Source organism: Buteo buteo, chromosome 7, assembly GCF_964188355.1.
Source record: "Buteo buteo chromosome 7, bButBut1.hap1.1, whole genome shotgun sequence".
Taxonomy (NCBI): domain Eukaryota; kingdom Metazoa; phylum Chordata; class Aves; order Accipitriformes; family Accipitridae; genus Buteo; species Buteo buteo.
Genome location: NC_134177.1, coordinates 32760965 through 32780796, shown reverse-complemented (window position 1 = coordinate 32780796; position 19832 = coordinate 32760965). Strand labels below are relative to the sequence as shown.

The window sequence follows — 19832 nt, the reverse complement described above, 5'->3', positions numbered from 1 at the left end:
CACGCAGACCAACTCGCTGTAGAGCGTCCCTGGACATGCGTGCAGCTGCCCTCCAGCCTTCAGGGGCTGTTTGACTCTGAGATGGAGGCACTGATGGCGTTTGGGTGTCTCCAGGCACCAATAGCAGCTCCTCTCAGGATTTGGGACCGAGGCGCAGGGTGCTCCTTGCACCAAAAGCTCCAATGCATGCCTGCACCCCATGGGCTACACCCTCCTGGTCCCAGCACGGTGGGTTTCGGGCCGGTGAGGGGTGCGGACAGACCGGCAGCGAGGCACGTCTGCGGGTCCGGCTCTGGCTGTTCCTTGCTGACGAAACCCCCAGTTTGCAACACAGTTTTTTGGCGTTTCATCCTGGCCATCCGCTTTCTATTCTAGCGCTCGCCTTGCAGGAAGGCTTTGGGGATGGGGGGGGTGGTGGGAGCCTATTTCAATTGTTTGGGGAATGGAAGTAACTCGTTTTGCGGCTGGAGAAACCCAGCAGAGCTTGCTGCATGCAGGGAGTTTTTCCACTGCTGTCTCTCCCATTTGAACAGCATAACCTCAAGGGTTTCCGAACCGATGCTGCCGCCATCCTTGTGGCAGGGCTGGATCTGGTGGCTGGCCTTTGGGCTGGAGCCTTACCCGAGGCACTGGCTGTGCATCACTTGCCTGAAGTAGTTTTGGGGGAGAAATATGCACCTTGTGGGGTCTGGGGTTTTTTTTGGGCAGGGTGGAGTGGACCGGAGGGGAGAGAGGTTCCCCCCAGTACAGGCTGGGATTGTGCTGCAGAAAGCCCAGGGCTTTTAGGGGCGGGAAAGTTTCCACCTTGGTGTCTCCAGGCAGGGGCGAATCTCCCACCTATTCCCACGTGACCCTGGAAAAATGAATCACCAAAAACGAAAGGAAGCAAAGAAAAAAGAAAAAAAAAAAGAAATTAAAAAATCACTCCCCAAAGCCGCCTTCCAGAGGGTTGGGCAAAAGATAAAAGCTCTTCAAGGAGCTGGGACTCCTCCTCTCCCACCACGAACTTCTCATTTAAATGTCTGCGCGCAGGCTGCAGCCAGCACTGCCTCTGCAGCCGCCCCAGGGGAGCCCCCACCGGCCCCCCACCCGCCACCCCTGCCGTGCCCCCAGGGGCGATGCCCACGCAAGGGGACGGCAGAGCCGGGGCTTAGCGCCCCAGAAGCAGCGAAGCAGCAGCCCGGCGTGGCACGTCCCTGAGGAGGTGGTCCCACTGGCAGACTATGCGAGAGCCCCCAGGGGAGCTGAGCCGAGCGGTGCCTGCCTGGGCACGGAGGAGCGGTCGGCAGGAGGGCCCCAGTGGATGGACCCTCTGAGGCCAGCCCCCCGATGTCGGCTCCGCTGCTGCTCTGGATCATCCTCCTCCACTGGGCCATCGGAGGGGGCTTCAACCGGGGGGGCAGGACGTGGCAGCACTGCACAGGTAGGAGCGAAGGCCGGCGGGTGGGCTGTGCCGGGAGGGAGGCGTCAAGACAGGCGTTGGCCGCGCAGGGGAAACGCACCGGGACCCGTGTGCTCCCACGGATGGGATGTTCCCTGCGCTGCCAGGGCAGACCCCAGACAGTGTGCTCTTTTTTGGGGGGGATACGCGGCTGCTGCGGGGTGCCCCACGTGGGGCAGCCTCTCCCTGGCAGCCCAGCCCCAGGGTTTCAGTGCCCAGGTGCCAGTGGACTGAGTCTCGGGGTGACAGCACAGCGCAATGCCTCGGGTGCTGCAGCTGCCAGCATCCTGCCTGCAGCCATGGGCAGTGGGTAATGGGGTCAACGCTGCGTCTGCAGCCCCCTGGCATAGCACAGGACCGGGGAGCGACCAGCCCTTCTCAGTGCCATGGGGAGAGCTGTATGCCCATCCCTGCGGCACAAGCATTGTCCCAAGTTCTGCTGGCCCTGGGGACCAATGTGTGGGGAGGGGAAGGGAAGGGCTGGAAGGAGAAGTAGAGAGAGCCATGAAGTCCCCCCCAGAAAGTCCCTCCCGCCCTGGACTCTCCGGGGCTGCCTGTGCTCTTGCCAGACACAACCTACGCCCTCCCAGCAGCAAAATGTCCTGGAAAGTTTTGGTCCTGCCACCCCCAGCCGAGGAGCTGGCAACTCCGACAGCATTTCCCGCAGGGAAGCGCCAAGAGCAGCCCGCGCCAAAGAGGGTCCCCGTCCCCTGGCTCTGCCTTCCCATCCCTGTCCCCATGCCATGCGGTCCCTGCCCGGGCAGTGAAACTTCAGCCCAGTTTTTGGGGCTGCTTGGGCCCAGGCTGTGTGTGCTTGGGGCTTGTCTTGGTTTGATGGCACCTGTATTTACATTTTATTACAGCCCAGCTGGCGGTGAGAAGGAAAACTGGGAGAGATCAGAGAGTTTCTGTCCACTGCCTCCTCCCCCAGGTGCTCCGGTCTCTCCAGGGATGTCCCCGCTGTCCCCAAGCAGCCTTGGCTGGAGGGGTCCAGGGGATGTTGAGGCCCCAGCATCAGCACATTTAACTGACCCCGTGTCCCTCTTGCCGGTGCCTTGCCCCAGCTCCCGGTGAAGCCCTGATGCCGTCTGACTGTGGGCAGCCACCCTGCGGAGCAGGCAGCTGCCAGGCACGTGTACTGTCCGTCCTGGGCTGAAACACTCCAGCCACCCTCCCGGCCATTAACCGCCGGCTCCGCTCTGATCGTTAGCAGCGCCTTGATGTGGGAGGCAGATTGGGATGCACATCTTTGGGTTTAGGGATTTGGTTTTGGTTTTAGGACTTGGTCCCTTCCCGACCCACAGCCTTGGGCACAGCCTCTGGCCCTGGCTGAGCTGTCCCCCAGCTCATCCCAGCCACCTCCGGGGCAGCTGGGGGCTCCTAAACCCCTCCGCAAATCCAAGCCTGAATTCAACTTGTGCTTTTTGCTGAGAAAAACAGGAACTGGTCATTCCCCAAGTCATGCATTTCTGAAATAAGTTGTTTCAGTCAAGCCTCCCCCAACAAGGCTGTGCTTTAGGAGCAGCTTAAACCAGCGGAGGGGTGGGCAGGGGGGACGCAGAGGTGGCAGGGTGAGGAGGACCTCGCTGGTGTCCCTCCTCCAGGCTGGATGGAGCCGCAGGAGCAGATTCCTCCTTGCTCCGCCCATCTGGGTTTGGGCTGGCTGGGGGTGCCTGGGGGGGGAATGCTTCCCCTCTCCAGCTGGTTTGGATTCACACACACGCCAGTCCAGCCTTGCTCACAGCTCCCTCCCTCTTAGCTCTCCCGCTGTGCCCCAGCAGCCGAGATTTATTAGTACAAATAGGAGCTAAAAGCCTGGTCTTGCTGGGGAAGGGACAGAGTCAGGGATTTTTTAGTCTAGCCAAGTGCTGCTTCATCCTCTGGGCATCATCACCGAGCCCCTCTGCCCTTCACTACAGACACCGCAATCCTGCCAGGGAAGCTTTCAAAAATTAAAGCTGTGAGGGTGCCAAGGCAAGGAAGGTCAGAGAAGCACCCACCACGGGTACAGCCCTTCCCACGGCTGCCGGCACGGAGCTTGCCGAGATGTCAGACCGACGGCGACCCTGGCACTGTTACACGGGGATGGCTTTGCAGTGCCGGTGCGCAGTGCTGTTCTTCACCTGGGCGATGCCTTGGGGCTGGGCACGTTGTTTTCTTCTCTGGGGAGAGGATAATTATTTAATGAGCGGTTTTGGTGCCTGCCAGGGGAGTACGTGCCTGTGTGCAATTAGGGCTGGGTCGGGAGAGCCTGGATGGGGACCGGAGCAGGGAGCGCCGTGCCCCACCACCCTGGGGTCGGGGATGGGTGGCCGCCCCATGAGCGAGCCTGCGGGCACTGGATCCCTGCCCGCTCTCCTGGCTCTGGTTGTGGTTGCTGGTGCTGGTGGATCCCGAGGAAGCTGGTGGAAGCCTGGGGCTGCCCGGCCAGCAGGTCCCAGCCCCGGGGTCAGCATTTGGAGCTGCATCAGTGGGATGGTTCATGCAAGTGAGCCTGCACACTTGGTGTTCCTGCTGTGGGGATGGAGATGTCAGCCTTGGTGCCTGGAGGCCAAACCTTCCCTGTGTCCCTGAAGCAGGGGCTTGGTGCAGACCCTGGGCAGGGGACAGCAGGCTACTGGGACATGCTGGGCCCCCCCTGCTGCCGTGGAGCCCTCTGGCCAGTGCTGGAGATGGGCTGGCTGCCTTCAGCAAGCCAGGCCGCCGAGCACCCCACCTCAAGGGGGGGACCCCATCCCGCAGTGGGGCAGGGTGGGATGGCTGCCACCATCGTGACGTGCTCTGCTGTCTCTTGGCACAGACCTGCGCCCGCTGGACATCCTCTCGGAGGTGGTCCCCGCCAGCGGGCTAGCCCGCGGCATGAGGGTGTTCCAAGTGCAGGGGGTGCGCGGTTTCCAGCTCGCTGCCTCGCGGCCCCGTGCCCTGGGCTTCCCCGCCTCCCGGCTCTTCATCCACTGTGACCGCTTCCCCGAGGAGTTCTCCATCATCGTCACGCTGAGGGTCCTCAGCGTCCCTGCCAAGGTAAGCGCCGCCGGCCGGGCACAGAGCGGGCACAGCCCAGCCCTGCAGCTTACGGCACGCAGATTTGAGTCCGTGCCCTCCTGCAGAGAAACGAGTACGTCTTCACGCTGATGGCAGAGGAGAGCCCCAGTGTGCTGGTGGGGCTGCGCTACGCCCCCGACAAGCTACACTTCCTCTTCTGGAGCCAGGAGCACGCCGGCGGCTGGCAGACCCGCGTCACCTTCCCCAACGTCTCCCTCTCTGACAACCAGTGGCACACGCTTGTCCTGGCTGTCTCCGGCCAGTCCTTCTCCCTGACGGTGGACTGCAGCCTCCCCAAGGACGTGTAGGTTGGGGGTGGCGGCAGGGGGGTCAGGAGGGCTGGCAGGGCAATGTTCCTCCACCAGCATCTCCTCCAGCCACCAGCAGATGCCATGAAATTTTCCCCTGCCTCTTCTCTGCCCATCCGCAGGGTGGTGGAGACACCATTTCCAGCCTCTCTGTCGGTGAAGAGAGCCAGCTTCTACCTGGGCAACAGGAGGAGAAGGAAAGGCGTGTTCACGGTAGGTGCCCCATGGTGCGGGGCTGTCCAGGGGTGCTCGTGGCTGGCCATGGGGCGAGCTGCAGCCCCCTCTCAGCCCCCCCTATGCTGGAAGGGCTTGGGCCACGGCACGGGTAGGGGAGGTGGCAGGGGGTCCTGCTGCTGGGCTCGGTCCCTGTCCGGCTGTGGACATGCAGGGGGTGGCGTTTGCGACTGGCACTTTGTGGGACAAATTTAAGAGGATGTTGCCAGTGGTGCGGTGGCAGAAAGACAGTTGATGGCACAGTCTCGTTGATATAAAGGTTAGGGCAGTGCCTGATCCTGACCAGTAGTGAAAAGTGAAGGCGGTGAAAGCCATCTGCAGCTAAGAAGCCCCTTGCCAATGCTTCCCTTGCACCAGCTGTTAAATTGCACGGGATGGAGATTTTGGTAGGCTGAGCATGTAATGAGGATCTGATAAACGTGCGTGAGTCCCTTGGAGGCTTCCACAGCCCAGGAGGGAGGGCAACGAGCAAGAGTTGGGAGGGAAATCCAGGGCATGAATCACCTGCAGTTTCCATTTCTTGGTCTTGCTGGACTTGCTCTCCAACCTGCTGCTCCCACTTTCCCAGGGCTTGCTGAGGCAGCTTGTCCTGCTGCCAGGAGCCGACGCTACCCCTCGGATATGCACCACCATGAACTTTAAAGTAGCGACACTCTCTGTCCCCACTGTCCTCCAGGATCTCCCCATGAAGCCAGCGAGCAACGAGGTGCTAAAATATCCCTACGGTCAGTAAATCCTCGCGGCGCGGGCTCGACTGGCTGCCTTGCGTTTGTTGGGGAAAGCTCTTTGTGTGGGGCTGGGCACCGAGCAGGAGTGGAGGGGAAGAGGGTGTCCCCAGTACCCTCTGTTTCTCAATGTGTGTGTGGGATCCAGGTCCAAACCCCACCTGGAGAGCCCCTGTCCAGGTCCCTTGGCAGCGCTGGGCTCATGCCAGTAGCCCCACGGGTGCCAGCCCCCAGGGTTTTCTCAGCCAGTGCCTTCCCAGCTTGGTGCCAGCATGCCGTTTCCCCCATTCTCTGGTGCCCATCATCAGGATGGGACTGGGACATCCAACCCTTCCTATGTGCATGGGGATGAGCCTTGCTGCTCCTCCATCATGTGCACTGAGGCGCTTGCCTTGCTCCTCTCTGTGCCCAGAGACTGACACGAAGGTGACCCTGGGGTCCCGTCCACCCTGCACCAAGCAGGAGAAGGCGCAGTTCTGGTTCAATGCCTCCCGGCGAGGGCTGTACCTCTGCAACGGCAGCACCTGGATTTCCATGCTGGAAGGTACTGGTGTGCAATGCGCTCTTGGGGTGGAGGGAGGCTCTTGCAGCAGAGGAGGAGCAGAGATTTGACCTTGACAGCACTTTGGGGTGGGAACCAAGTCAGGCAACAGCAGAACGCGGGGGTTGGGGTGTCCCCCTGCCTCTGCCCTGCTTGGCTGGGGTTTGCTTTCCTCTTGGTGCCCACATCGACACTTCCAGTGCAGCTTTGGATTCAAGCCCCTCTGTGAGCCAGCTCCCCTATCACTCACACAATGACCATGTTGTCCATCCAACTTATCCATGTTGTCCGTCCCTCCCAGGGCTTCTCCAGTCAGGAACAAGCTCCCAGTCTGTCCAAGCGGGACAGCTCAGCCCATGGAAAGCCATGCCTGGGGTGCTGGGGCGCTCCCTGCCGTAGTGTCCCAAAGGCGCAGGTGCTCCCAGTGCCAAAGCACTTGCAGGTGGACAAGAAGGAGCAGAAAGACTCATCAGCTGCCAGATATACCAGAGGGAGCAATGGGAGGGTGGCGGAGGCAGGTCCTCATGTCATCCTAGCTCTGGTGGCCTTCGTGCAGAAAATAATGGGGCAACATTGGAGCAAGAAGGTGGCAAAGCAACCAGAGCCTGGAGGGATGGACATTATTCGATAACGAAATGGATTTTGCCCACTGGCACTCTCCCACTTGCTCCAGGCAGTCTGCCCAGGTTCCCTGGTGAGGACGTGGAGGATGGAGCATGCCTGCAACCCAGCCGTCCTTCCCCCCTGTCGGGGTTTTTCTTATGCTGGCGCCCACGTGGTGGGTTTGGATGAGCCATTTGCTCCCCACAGGAGCTGGCAGGGGGTGGACTCCCTATCATTCCCTACCTCTGGAAGTCATCAGGCTTGGCACTGTGTCCTTGTTTTCCGAAGGAGACCTCGTGCCAGGATCTTGCTGACCTGCACCACTTGGTGCCACCAGCACTGGCCCTTCTTGTAGCCCTTCTCCTGCCATTTGTCCCTTCCAGTGCCCACCCATTTGCCGTTGGGACTGCTCCTAGCGTTTCCGTTCCAATTTCAGGCATTAATTGTGTCTAAGTCTTCTCTAACTTCTTCCAGAGCTCATGCTGACTCCAGCCAGAGAAAACATCTGGTGCAGGGCTGCCGCACCCACAGGTGGGTGCGGGTTAACCCGACTCATCTCAGCAGCCCAGGCCCTTTCGCTGTAGATCTCTTCCTCTCCTCCCCGTTCTCTTTAGGATAAATATATCAACCTACTTTTTAAGATGCAATCAAAATCCATGGCATGTCATTCTTCCCCCCTCCCAGAGGAGACTTCCCGGCAGAGCATTTTGCAGCCCTGCCCTCCGCCGGAGAACAGGCAGGGGTGGATGGGGCTGGATGTGTTGCCCAATGAGATGGAGTCAGGCCTTTTACCACTCGCTTGGGTTTTGGCCCTGCACCACCAGCGACACCAGGACCTTCATTCCCCGGCTCCCCCCCTGCCCATAAAGCTCCATACATCAGCAAGCACCACCGAGCCAGCTCCACTATGCAACGTGGAGCCCCTCTCCAGGCAAGGTCATCTGGTCTTAACCTCACACCTCTTTTTTTGTGGTCTCCTAGTCAAACAAAGGCTGGACTATTTGGAGGAGTACCAGAACCTGGTGACCAACTCTGAGACAATGGGTGTTGAGGTCTTCACCATCCCCAAGGTGGGACTGTTTGCAGCCACTGCCAACCGGTACACCCCCCCGGGATCGGCCATCTATAAGTGGACTGACGGGAAGTTTGTGCCCTACCAGAACATCCCCACCTACCAAGCTCAGTCCTGGAAGTACTTCACTATAGGAAAGAAGGTAAGTCTGCCTGGAAGATCATTTCTGTGCCTTCATATTTCAGTATAGTAAACTGCAATTGCCCAACACCAGCTTCTCCTCTGAAGCCCCGAGTCTCAGGCAGGGTTTAGGGGGTGAGTCTTTCTTTCTTCTGTCTTTGATGGAGTTGCACTGATACATGTATTCAGCCAGTAAGGGTCTGTCCTAGGGACTGCTGGCTGATCTGTGGGCTGCCCTCTGCGTATACTATTTTTGCTGAGAAACAACTACAGCCACCCAGGCCCTTTTCAGCAACTGATGCTGGCAGCGTAGGTAATTGAGTGTCTGGAGTGCTCAGATCTCTTCCCCAGGGAGCTCCGGGATGTCTGCGAGGTCAGCCTCCAAAGCCAGCTGTTGGATCTGGATCCCTCCATGGGCTGGGGTTCATTTCTAGCAGGCTCTGCCTGTTCCTGCCTCAGATGTAGTGAGTGCCAGTGTCAAAATGTCCTTCATGCAGAGTACAGAGCCTGGCCTGGGTGTGCTCATAGTGCAGCCTCCACGCTGGTGCAAAGGCTGACCTCCCCCCCGCTGCCCCGGGAAGCAGGTTTTGCTGCAGTTCCTATCTGGCACCGTGAAGTGAGGCAGGGATCACCCCAGGCAGCGGCTGTGGCATTGCTCGCAGGGACATGCAGCTCCTGACATGGGAGCACAGAGAGCAAAGCCCTCCCTGAGCTCTGACTGTGGTGGGTATCCGCCCATGTATAAGGTCCACTCTGCTCTCAGAGATCTACCTGTGGTCTTAGAGAGCCATCGGAGCCCATAGCTCCCTCCTGAGACCCACCAAGTCCAAGCTTCTGTGTTTTTAAGCCCTCTTGCTTTTAAATCATTCCAGGACCTTGGAGCCATCTCTTCTCCCCTGGGCAATCTGCCATGGGACTTCTGCCTGGTTTCTCTCCCTGGGGAGCTATTTATCACTTTGTGAGAAGCCCCGGGCAAGACCAACAAACATCTGCTGAGAGCCAGCTCTGTGCGGAGCTCCCAGGGGTGTTGGGATCGTTTTGCCTCTGGCACGACCTGTTCTGACTTCGTCACCAGATGCTACGCACCGTGGCTGCAGGGCTCCCCCATCATAAGCCAGTGCTCCAGGGTACAGAGGGATGGGCAGAAGTCCTGCCTCCAGGCTTGGTGGTACTGACAGCCCTGTTGTTTGGATTCAAATGGGCCACATCCCCCATTACCTGCCTGATGGTGGGGTCCTGCAGAAAACCTGGTCAACCCCTGAAAATGCAGCTGTGTTGCAAAACTGGCTTAGGGCTGGGAGCGTGCCTGCCATTCCCAGAGCTGTGCCCACTCTGCAAAGCAGCTGCACCCCCACAGGCAGGAGACAGGAATGTCCTCGGCTGGGTTTATCTGCTGATGGGAACCACGTTGAGGGTCCCCAGTGTTAGTCTGGACCCACAACATCCCCTTGCAGTGATGGCTGTGGGGGCAGAGAAGATGACCAGCCTGGGGTGTCCCAACTCCCTGTGGTTCCCACACGGCAAAGCACCTGTGTTGGTGCTCACCAAGGCTCACGTGCTCTGGGTTTGCCTTCAGGTCTTCACTGAGAAAAACTTACTCAGATTTACTAGGCAGGATGACCTCTCTCCTGCACAGCTTGGGGCAGGTTTTCTAGCTGGGGCTAGCTCAGAACAGCTGGGGACAGAGGCAGACACCCTGAGTGCAGCTGCCCATGCGTGGCACGTTTCTGCATGGATATGATAACCAGATAGTTGTTGCACCAGCAGCAGTACAGACCTCTCCATTTAGCCCAGGTTCCTCACACACATTGCGGGTGGGATGAACCTCTGGAGGTGCCAGCACCTTGTTACTGCACCAGGACCTGCTGATGCTCTGCCAGGATGGGGTGAAGAGCCCCAGAGGGAAGTGTCGGGGTCTCTTGGTGGCTCCTGCCAATGGAGAGCAAGGGACCGCAGGTTCCCGAGTTGCAGGGTTGGATCCAGGCTTTTCTCTTCCCTCCGAAGCTGCATTTCTGGAGGTGCCCTGAAGAGACTCCCTGGACTAGGGCTCTCAGGGAGAGCTGCCCAGCACTGCAGTTGCATCTTCCCTGGAGGGACGTGTGGACCCAGCACAGACCGCTGAGGGGGAAAGGTCTCCATCCTCGGGGGTGGCTGAGCCTCAGCTGGACAAAGTCCCAGGCTGGTGCTGGCAGGGTCTTGTGCTGGGCGGGAGGCAGGACACCATGCCCACTGACTGTTTTCTGCTTGTGGGCTGTGTCCCTGTGCTTCTTTGTGGCCCAGACTGGGGCACAACCTCTGCCATTCCATATGAAACATGCCAGAGTGGCGGAGCTAGCATGCCACACTGCGTGCTCCCATGAGCTTGGATGCGCTCCCCACCTTGCACAAGCTCATCTCTGCTGCTGCACACTTGTCCCTGACACTCACAGGGGGGGTTTCTTGGTGTGGAAAAAGTTTTGCCTCAGGGAATCATCATCATCGTTATCTTATTATAATCACATCTGCGATTTTTCTTCTGAACAACCTTTCCTTATGAGGAAGGTTTGGTAGCTTGGACCCCCCCACACCCCCCAGCCTGTTTCACCAGCATGGCCATGGTCCCCGTCCACGGGGCTGGTGGGGCACGAGCAGCTGCAGCACGGCTCTCCTTCCTCTTGACCCTGAGGCTGTGGCTGTTGCTCTGCGGGCAGTGGGCTTTGCTGCTGCCATGCACAAAGAGACCCACGGGCCACTGGGCCCCTGTCCTCCTGTTTGGGTGCACTGTGCTGCTTGGGGGCTGCTCGGGGACCCCAGCCAGCCAGGGCCATCTTGCCCCACACCGGCCACCTCGGACCCTGGCCCCGCATCCCATGGGTGCCTCCCTCACCCATCCTGTCTTCACCCTGCCCATGCTTGTCCGCACCCCTTGGAGAGGAGAAAACCAAGATGTCCTGGCTTGTTATTTTTCAGATCTTCCTAGCAGTGGCTAATTTTGAGCAGAATGACAGGGGTCAGGAGTTCTCTGTAATATACAAGTGGAGCCGCAGGAAAGAGAAATTCATCACGTACCAGCGGATCACCACGCACAGCGCTAGGGACTGGGAGGCATTTGTCATTGAGGGAGAGGCTTTCCTCGCAGTGGTCAACCACAGAGAAGGTACCCAGCCCTTATATTCCCTACCAGCCCAGCTCAGCTGGGGCAGGCGGCCCTGGGGTGATGGTGGGAACCACGGCACCCTGCTGCAGGCACCCTGCTTGAGAGCATCCTCCCATTGCCGTGGAAACACTGCAGCTCCCTGTGCATCCTCTGCCGGCATGCAGGGCAAAGCCGGGGAGTCAGTGCACGCAGCTCAGAGTGTGGTGTCCCTCAGGAAGCCCGAACCCTTGCAGACCCTCTCATTTTAGGAGAGAAAAGCACTTGGGGAAGCTGCTGACACGGTCCCCCTCTGGGTTTCTGACTGCAGGGGACAGGGACAGGAGTGGGGACGGTGTCTTTGCTGAGTCTCTCCACTTCTTTTCATTTGTTTCCCCAATGCTACATAACGTGGTGAACACGGTGGGGTGGTGAGGGCAGCTGTCTGGGTTTGCAGGGGCTGAGCCTTTTGAGAAGCCAAAGCCTTGGCCTTGTGGGCACACAGGAAACTGAGGGAAGCTGAGTGAGAGCCTGCCGACATCCCTCCCTCCCTGGGCACCCTGCAGACATAATCCAGCCTCGTTCCCCTCCCAGGCCATGAGTTGTTCTGCGCTGGGGGGTGCACCCCTCGGCACAGGGGATGAATGGGTCAATACCACAGCCCCGGCTCTCCAGGATGCTCCTAGCTGGGTTCAGATTCTGGGCCAGTGGGCTCCTTCCCTGCCATCAGGGCTGGCTCCTGGGGCATCACCTCCTCTTGTACCAGGCTCAAAGCTGGTGGCAGGTTGCTTGGGCTAGAAGCTCCCTGTGTGACCTGTTAGACCCCCCCACGGCCAGTTTGGATGAGACCTACTCCCATGGCAGTGGCAGCAGAAAGGTTCCTTCGCTGGCCATGCACATCATGCAGGGGTTAAGACCATCATGGCCAAGCCAAACTGGGGATGTTCCTCCTAGGGGATGTTGGAGGGTCAGTCCCTGAAGAGCTGCCACTTATCCACATGGCCATTTCCCACACTCCCTGCAGCCCTTCTTGCCAAAGGCTCTTCCATTGCAATGAGGATTGCCCATAAACCCATTAACACGTGGTCCTGCTGCTGCCCAGCCAACAGAAACACCAGTGGGACCAAGTGGAGTACAGCAGTGCTTAGTGAGTGTGGGGTGGAAAGGGGCTGGTGGTACTCCCCTCCTGTCCTGATGAAGCCAGCTCTTTATTAGAAGAACATCTCTGGCTGGAGGGGTCATGCCAGGCTGGAGGTGCAGAAAGGTTTTTAGCTTTAAAGCCAGCTGGGTCCCACACAGACATGAGGTTGAGATGCTTCAACAGAGCCCAGGAGCTGCATGGAGCATGTGCTTTGGTGCTGGTGGGCCCAGCCCGAGTGCTCAGCACAGGGCAGGCTGTGGGCTGCAGCATCCCCTCCCTCTTTCTGGAGTTCATGCTATCAGCGGGGATCAGCACATGGAGGTCCCTGGCCAGCTCCAGTGCTCAGGAGCTGATCACAGGGACTTAGCAAAGGATTGCTGAAAAACATCAGTGCGGTGCCATTCCAGCTGTGGCCCCCCTCCCAGATGTACAAGCTTCTGTACAAAGGGTGACGGCAGCCCGTGATGTCGATAGCTTAGAGATTCAGCTGGGACTGGCCCCACTACACACGGCCACCCTGTGGGACAACCAGCAGAGCTTGGCCACCCTGGGATGCTGGCACGGTGCCTCTGGTGTGCTGCTCGTGTGGGGAGATGGCACCCTCCCGTCCCTCTTCTGCCAGGGGCTGCCACGAAGCTGCTACAGCATGCTTGGGAACAAGCTGCCAGCGTGTTCAATGGGGATGGAGGCTCTAGGTAGGGATGGAGGCTCTTGAGTCTCTTTATCTACTTCTTGGGGAGCAATCGGTCACTAGCAACCAGGCTTGCAACCTGCTGGCAAATATTTGTGTAGCTGAACCTATTTCTGGGTCTTGTTTCTTATATAAGCCAGGTATTCCTTTTCCTTACGGTGCACGTCTGTCTGTCCATCTCCCCCAGGGAATAACCACAACATAGACAGCGTGATATACAGGTGGAACCCCAGGACAGGGTTGTTTGAAACCAACCAGACCATCCCTACCTCTGGAGCCTATGACTGGGAATTTTTCACCATCGGGCCGTATTCCTTCCTGGCTGTGGCTAACACGTTCAATGGCACATCCACTAAGATCTACTCGCACATCTACATCTGGCTCAGTGGCTCTTTCCAGCTCTTCCAGTCTATCCTGGTAAGGCTTGGCCACTGATCAAACTCTACTCCTCCGTCCTCCCTCTGGGTTTAGACAAGCCAGGGAATAATTACAGAGACAGATGCTCTTCAGTCCTCTGGAAAGGTAGTGATAGTTTCCCACTGATTCTCCCATAGGGACTGACAGACCGAGGTTTATTTTTTTCCTTGGAGTGTTTTAGCAGTGGGTAACTTCCCTGCTGTGCCTCCTGCAGGTCCCCCCCTACACACCTTGCAGCGTCCTTGGCCTGCAAAGGCTTTTCCACATCTAGCTTCTCACGTGGCTCCCTTCCCCACAGACTTTTGGTGCTGCTGACTGGGAGGTCTTCAGCATCGGAGACAGAGTCTTCCTGGCTGTTGCAAACAGCCACAGCTATGACAGTGGGATGCCAGCACCCTCTAACTTCTATGCCATCAACTCCTCCATCTATGAGCTCAACATCACTGCCCAGATGTTTGTCAAATTCCAGGACCTCCTCACCTACAGGTACCTGTGCAAAGAGTCAGGGTGCTCCTCAGTCCCCTGAACAACCTGGAGGTCTCCTGGAGGGTTCATGCAGGCTTGCATGCTGCCAGGGACCAAGACTGGTGGGGAGGGCAATGGGTGACAGGTCCTTGGCACCAAATCCCAGTGGGAGCTAGGAGAAGGCCCTGGATTTGGGAACAAGGGTGGATTTCCTTTCAGGAGCAGCCTGGGAAGAGTGGGGTTTTCTGTGTATCATCAGGGTGGCAGAGATTGGGGTGGGGTGGGCTTAGCCCCACAGACACGCAGCCCCTTCCTCGGCTGGCCACGGAGGGGCCACCTCACCTGCCCCTCCACTTGCTTCATCCCCAGTGCCCTGGACTGGGAGTTCTTCTCGGTGGGAGACGACTCTTTTCTGGTGGTGGCAAACTCCTTCGATGGCTTCACCTTCTCTGTTAACAGTATTATCTACAGGTACTGCTGTGGGAGGAAGGCAGGGTTGGGTGGTTGGGTGGAACAACTCTGCCGGGAGCCCATCGTGGGGGCAACCTCTGTGGATGCTGGTGCATCTGCCCAGGGAGGACAGATAGCACTGCTCCCTGTTTCTGGGGAGGTTTCTGGGCAGGAATGAGAAGGCCCAGTGAGGGACATCCCACCCTGAGCCACATCGGGGAGGTGGGAGATGCCAGCCCCACAGCTCGGCTTTCCTGCCCCCCTTTCATGTGCCCAGCTTGTGCCCAAGAGCTTACTGCCCTCCCCATGCAGGTGGCAAGGCTATGAAGGCTTCGTAGCAGCTCACCACCTCCCCACTGTTGGCTGTAGAGACTGGGAGGCATTTCACACCGTCGAGGGCTCCTACCTCCTCTACTCTAGTGCCAAGGAGCCGCTTTCCAAGGTGCTCAAGCTGAAAACCACCTGAGGTGGCTGAGACACGCTCAGCTCATCACCAGGATCGGGGAGAGCTGGGCATTGAGGTGAAGATGGACCACAGAGCCCAGGAATGGCTGCAGCATGAACCCTGCAGCTGGCTGGTTGTGCTCTCCGCAGGAGGGGAAGGAGGAGGAGGAAGGGAGTGCTAGGGCTCCCTGCAGCCTTGTCCATGGGCTGGCAAAGGGGCTGTGATCCTGCTTTGGTGCTGTTTCTTCTGGGAAAGCTCTCCTGCCATGCTCCAGAGCCATGTCCTACCCAGGGTGCCTGGCACCCAGGTGCTTCCCCAGGCTCATCAGGATGCTGGCGCTTAGCAGTCTTCAGCCAGGAGGGACCCAGAACTGCTGTTGGTTGTGGCCAGAGCTTGCACAAAGCCAGGGAAGAAAGAAACTGAGCAGAGCGTGTGCTGCCAGGGTGGGTGTGTGGCATGGGGAGAAAATGGCATGTAAGAAATTGGGGAAAAAGATGGCTTCAGACTTGGCACTGGCTGCCCAGCACCTGGGGCTGTGGCGCTGCTGAGGACCCATCTGGTTTGACATTGCATGCAACATTTTGTGTCCCTCTTTGGTGGCCTTGCCACCCCATCCCGCTGCCGTGGATGCCTGCCCACCCTCCCGCTCTGCCGTGGCTGGTTTTGGTCATCCTCACCGAGTGACATATATATATTGTACAAATCCATAGATGTGTACAAGGACCGATGCCAGTCCTTGCACTTCTTTGCATGAGGTCAGCGACTCCCGAGCAAACCTGCTGTACATTGAGACTGATCCAGCTACCACGGGCATGGGAAAGACCCAAAACTGCTCCAGGTGAAACTGTGGCCTCTTTTCTTTTCCTCACCTTTGTCTGGGGGACTCTTTTGCTTAACCAGTGCTCTAATAAACTGTGTGCACCCAGCCTTCATCCCACGCACAAGCCACAGGTACCCGAGCTGCTCTGCCAATGGCAGAGGCTTCCCCCCACTCAGCAAGCCACCCTCCAGCGAGACAGGGCCATGTCCATGCTCACAGGTGGCCCATGAGGACAAGGTGGCACTGAGCACAGTGAGGTTCTGGGGTGAGGGTGCCCCTCTGCCTCCCCCCATCTGGGACCCTCTCCCCACTGGCCCAGAGCATCGTTCAGCCTTCCCCGGACCCGGGTTTCCCACTGGGGCTGGGCCACCCACCCTGGCACTGGGGAGCCCGCAGGAGGTGCCAGCCCCCCAAGAACGGGCTGGGGAGGACACGACCTGAGCCACCCTGGGGTCCGGGCCTGGGAGAGCAGCCACAAGCAGCCCCTGCAGACCTTCCTCCTCTCCCAGCCTAGCCGCGGGTGCAGCTGGCTCTGCCAGGAAGGACCATTTCTTGCTTACGAAACAAGGCAGAACTCGATTTGCTTCCATCATGCTGAGCCACAAGCAGCATCTCTAATTCGGCCCTGAGGAAGGGCAACATAAGGCAAGACGTACCAGGTGAGATGCAGAGGCACCATTTAGGCAGCTGGCCCCTTCTTGAGGCAGGCTCGGGTGAGGGTGGAGGGGATGTAATCTGATGGGAGTGGAGCTGGTACATTGAATTTAGGCTTGTCTATTGTGGGAGAGATTGAATTAGGACAAGTGCAACCCCCTCGAGCACCACTGCCCTCCCCGGACACCTGGCTCCCAGTGCAGCACAAACCCTGAGGGCTTTTCCTATGTGCAGGCTTTATTGAGAAATCAAAGGTTTGGGAGGTCACCCCTGGGTTGCTGGTGGCAGGCAGAGGCTGCGGAGATGCTGCTTGGGAGCTGGGGGCGGATGTCCTGCTCTCTGCAAGGCCAGTCCCTCACTGGAGCCAGGACAGGGTGACCCCACTGCACAGAGTGACCCATCCCTCTGCACCCCAGGCTCCAGGGACCTCTAGGCCCTATGAAAGCCCCCTCCCCCAGTCTGTCTCCCCCCCCAGGGACTTGTTCTCTTTAAACCACATGGATTGCAAGCATGTGGCTGGGGCTGCTTTCCCTGAGAGCCCAACTCTGGCAGGGGAGAAGGGGTCTGTGTGGGGGGTGTTCCTCCCTGGGAACCTGGGCTCCATTGACAGGTCTGCACGGGGTGTCCTCAGGCATCCCTACCCCATGTCAATTGCTCATGCTCAGTCCAGCATCGCTGGGGAGGGGCGAAGTCAGTGGCATTCATTTGCAGGACTGGAGCAAGCACTGGAAAATCCCATAGAGAAGCTTAGAAGCCCACCAGGTTGCCACTGGCTCCCTGCAAAGAAGCTGGGAACAGGGCACCCCAATCCTGCACTACAGGGCAGTGCTGGTGGTCTCTGCGTGGCCCTGGGTGCTCGGCAGTGACTTGAGGTAATCCACATGCTTGCAGGTGTCCTCTCGATTGTGCCGGACATAGCAGATCACATAGACGATGACCATGGCGAACCAGCCGAACATGGTGATGAACATGGCCACATCCGTGGTCCTCTGACGCACGCTGCAGAAGTTGACGCCGGCATCCAGAACTTGGAGCAGCGGTTTGCCCACATACTCCTCGCGTGGGGCCGTGTGGCAGGTGATGTCCTGGACAGAGTCAGGGTCCAGCTGTGCCTCCCACAGCACCTCCTGCAAGGCACACTCGCAGTGCCAGGGGTTGTTGGCCAGCCGGAGCTTCGCATTAAGTGCCAGCAAGGCCTCCTTGGGAATGCTGCGGATGCGGTTGCTGGAGAGGTCGAGGGTACGCAGCCCAGCAGCCACCCCTTTGAAAGCCGCCCTGTCGATCTTCTCAATGGCGTTCCTGGAGAGATCGAGTTCCTCCAGGTGGGAGAGGTGCCTGAAGGCATTGCTAGGGATCCTGGTGATGCTGTTGGCGTCTAGCTTGAGGAACACCGCGTCTTTGGGGATGTCCTTGGGGATCTCCTCCAAGTGCCGAGAGCTGCAGAGGACGGCCTTTGCCCCTGCTCGCTCTGTGCATTGGCAGCTTGGGGGGCAGGAGCTGCCCCAGGGGACGCACAGCAAGAGACAAAAGAAAGCTTGGGCGACGCTGGCTGCCGGCGTGGGTGTGAGGGTCATCTTGCACCCAGCCAGCTCGGCATGGCTGCTGGTGATTCCCCGGAGGCTGCAGCAGCTCCTGGGCAGCAGGGCGGCTCCTCTGCGATCCTGCAAAGCCTCTCCCATTGCTGGACGAAAGCGGTGGGTGGAGGGGATATGACACGGCATTATTTCCTGGAACACCACTTACGTCTCATGTGTAATGTGCCCTGGCAAAGCAGTGAGAGGCTGGGCTCAGGAGCCCAGAAAACAAGGGCAGAATGATACTGGCTACCATCTTTTCCAGGACAGCTTAATTTGGCTTAAGATTAATTATCCCTGGACATAGAGATACAGAGATTAAACCTTCCCTGCCCCCCATCTCAGCACAGACCGCCCAGGCAGGCAAAGGGTGCTGCAGGATGGGGGTGCCAAGACTGGCATGGGGCCTGCGAGCCTCTGCCCCAGCCTGCTGCCAGTTTCCACATGGGATGCGGTGATTTGCTGCTGGAGAACAGCAGCAGTAAATTCCTATCTCACCGACCCCAAGTGTTAAAAAAAAAAGATGAGTCAGACTCCCCGGATCATCAGACTGGCTTAATCACCACCGGGTTTTTAAATAACAAGATGTGGAGTTCTTTTGCTTTCCCCATCTGGTCCATGAGCTGGTACAAGTCACGTTTCCAAGGGTTTTGCCAAAGCTGGGGTTTGGAGGTGACTTCGTTTTTTAAAGTAAACAAAGTGTATGGTTTAACAGCCTGACTCCGGGAGCTGGAGCTTAAGAGAGGAGCCACTGACTATCACAGTAAAGGGGGTGATCTGGGAACCCCAAGGGCCACCCCAGCCCTGCTGGGGATGAGGCAGGAGATGAAGCAGGTGGGTCTTCTTTCCTCTGCCCTTTGGTGCTACTCACACCTCTCCTGCTGCCTTGGTCAGGCTGGGAGGGGAAGAGATCCCCATGGCGGGGGGGGTGGTGGTGGTGGTGGGGAAAGTTCGGGGGTGGGACCCTGGCAGGCCCAGGGAGCCTTTCACCCGGGAATGAAACTATCCATGGTGCCAGCTGGGCACCACATCATTATCCCTCTGGTACCAGCATCCTTCTGATAATGGCATCCCCCTGGTAACAGCATCCCTTAAGTACCAGCATCTCTCAGGTATGAGCAACCTCAGGGTACCACCCAGGGGATGCTCATACTTGGGGGATGCTGCCAGCGGACCTCCTCAGGGGCGTGGGACTGTGCAGTGGACTTTTCCAGGGGAGGTTAAATCACGCTGCCGGGGAACCTCTCCGGCCCTACAATGGTCCCGGGGTCTGCCAGCCCAGCCTCTCCGGGGGAAGCGAAGATGGGCTTCGCGATGCCGGTTCCCACCGCCTGCCCGAGCCTGCCTCCGGCCCCGGCAGGGCTCTGTGGGGCCGCAGCCGCCCCAGCCGGCCCCCGCCGTGTGCCTGCCGAGCGGGGGTGGGTGCTGCCCAGCCCCGACCCGCTCTCACGCCCGGGCCGGGGACCGGGGAGCCGGACCTGCCCGGGCGAGGGGTTTGGGGAGCCGGGGCCCCACTGGGCTCCGCGCAGCAGAACAGCCCCCCCGCCCCCCGCCTCCTGGAGCCCCGGGGGTCCCTTACCGGCTCCAGCTCCGGCTCCGGCTCCGGCTCCGGCTGCGGCTCTGACCCGACCTGTTGCTGCGGCTGCTCCCGCCGGGGCCCCCGGGACGGGCGGTCCCCGCCTCGGCGGCACCGGGCGGTGCAGGGGCGGTGCGGGGGAGACGGGATCGGGGGGGGGATCGGGGGGTGCCCTGTGACAGGGAGACTGCTGGACCGGGGCGGTGGGGCCACCCAGGCGGCACAGCCACGGGTGCTGTGGGCGAGCGGCTGCTTGGAGCCCTTTTGTGCTGTAATTGAGTGATGCTAATTAGGTTTCAGCAATTCTCCTTAGGCTGTGGTTGCTGCTCGTCGGTTCGGGGCTGCAAAGCTTTCTCAGCCGTTGTAAGGCAGGATTGCCTCTTCCCTCCCCAGCTGTGCCT

General features: G+C 59.2%; 2 protein-coding genes across 3 annotated transcripts; one reads left to right on the top strand and one right to left on the bottom strand.

Annotated features, from left to right (window-relative positions):
* Nucleotides 1-998: 998 nt before the first annotated feature.
* Nucleotides 999-16978, top strand: TSPEAR (thrombospondin type laminin G domain and EAR repeats). Of its 2 annotated transcripts, XM_075032298.1 has the most exons (12): nucleotides 999-1423; nucleotides 4242-4462; nucleotides 4549-4787; nucleotides 4914-5004; nucleotides 5594-5750; nucleotides 6163-6294; nucleotides 7876-8108; nucleotides 11036-11222; nucleotides 13218-13447; nucleotides 13746-13933; nucleotides 14282-14383; nucleotides 14675-16978. In XM_075032298.1, exons 1-12 carry the CDS (start codon nucleotides 1330-1332, stop codon nucleotides 14826-14828), a joined length of 2028 nt encoding a protein of 675 aa, XP_074888399.1. In that variant the 5' UTR covers nucleotides 999-1329; the 3' UTR covers nucleotides 14829-16978. The 2 variants fall into 2 exon arrangements, with proteins under 2 accessions (XP_074888399.1, XP_074888400.1); XM_075032299.1 differs by lacking the exons at nucleotides 14282-14383; nucleotides 14675-16978 and having other exon boundaries at nucleotides 13662-13892.
* A 118-nt stretch (nucleotides 16979-17096) lies between these two features.
* LRRC3 (leucine rich repeat containing 3) lies at nucleotides 17097-19767 on the bottom strand. Its single transcript, XM_075032300.1, has 2 exons — nucleotides 19435-19767; nucleotides 17097-17962 (listed from the first exon to the last, which is right to left on the bottom strand). Exon 2 carries the CDS (start codon nucleotides 17958-17960, stop codon nucleotides 17097-17099), a length of 864 nt encoding a protein of 287 aa, XP_074888401.1. The 5' UTR covers nucleotides 17961-17962; nucleotides 19435-19767.
* Nucleotides 19768-19832: the final 65 nt, after the last annotated feature.

Excerpts from the sequence above, each read along its gene's own strand:
- TSPEAR (XM_075032298.1), top strand. The coding sequence starts at position 1,330 with ATGTCGGCTCCGCTGCTGCTCTGGATCATCCTCCTCCACTGGGCCATC. Across the intron at positions 11,223-13,217 it reads AGTGGTCAACCACAGAGAAG|GGAATAACCACAACATAGAC; the intron begins GTACCCAGCCCT and ends CATCTCCCCCAG. Across the intron at positions 13,934-14,281 it reads CAGGACCTCCTCACCTACAG|TGCCCTGGACTGGGAGTTCT; the intron begins GTACCTGTGCAA and ends CTTCATCCCCAG.
- LRRC3 (XM_075032300.1), bottom strand. The coding sequence starts at position 17,960 with ATGGGAGAGGCTTTGCAGGATCGCAGAGGAGCCGCCCTGCTGCCCAGG.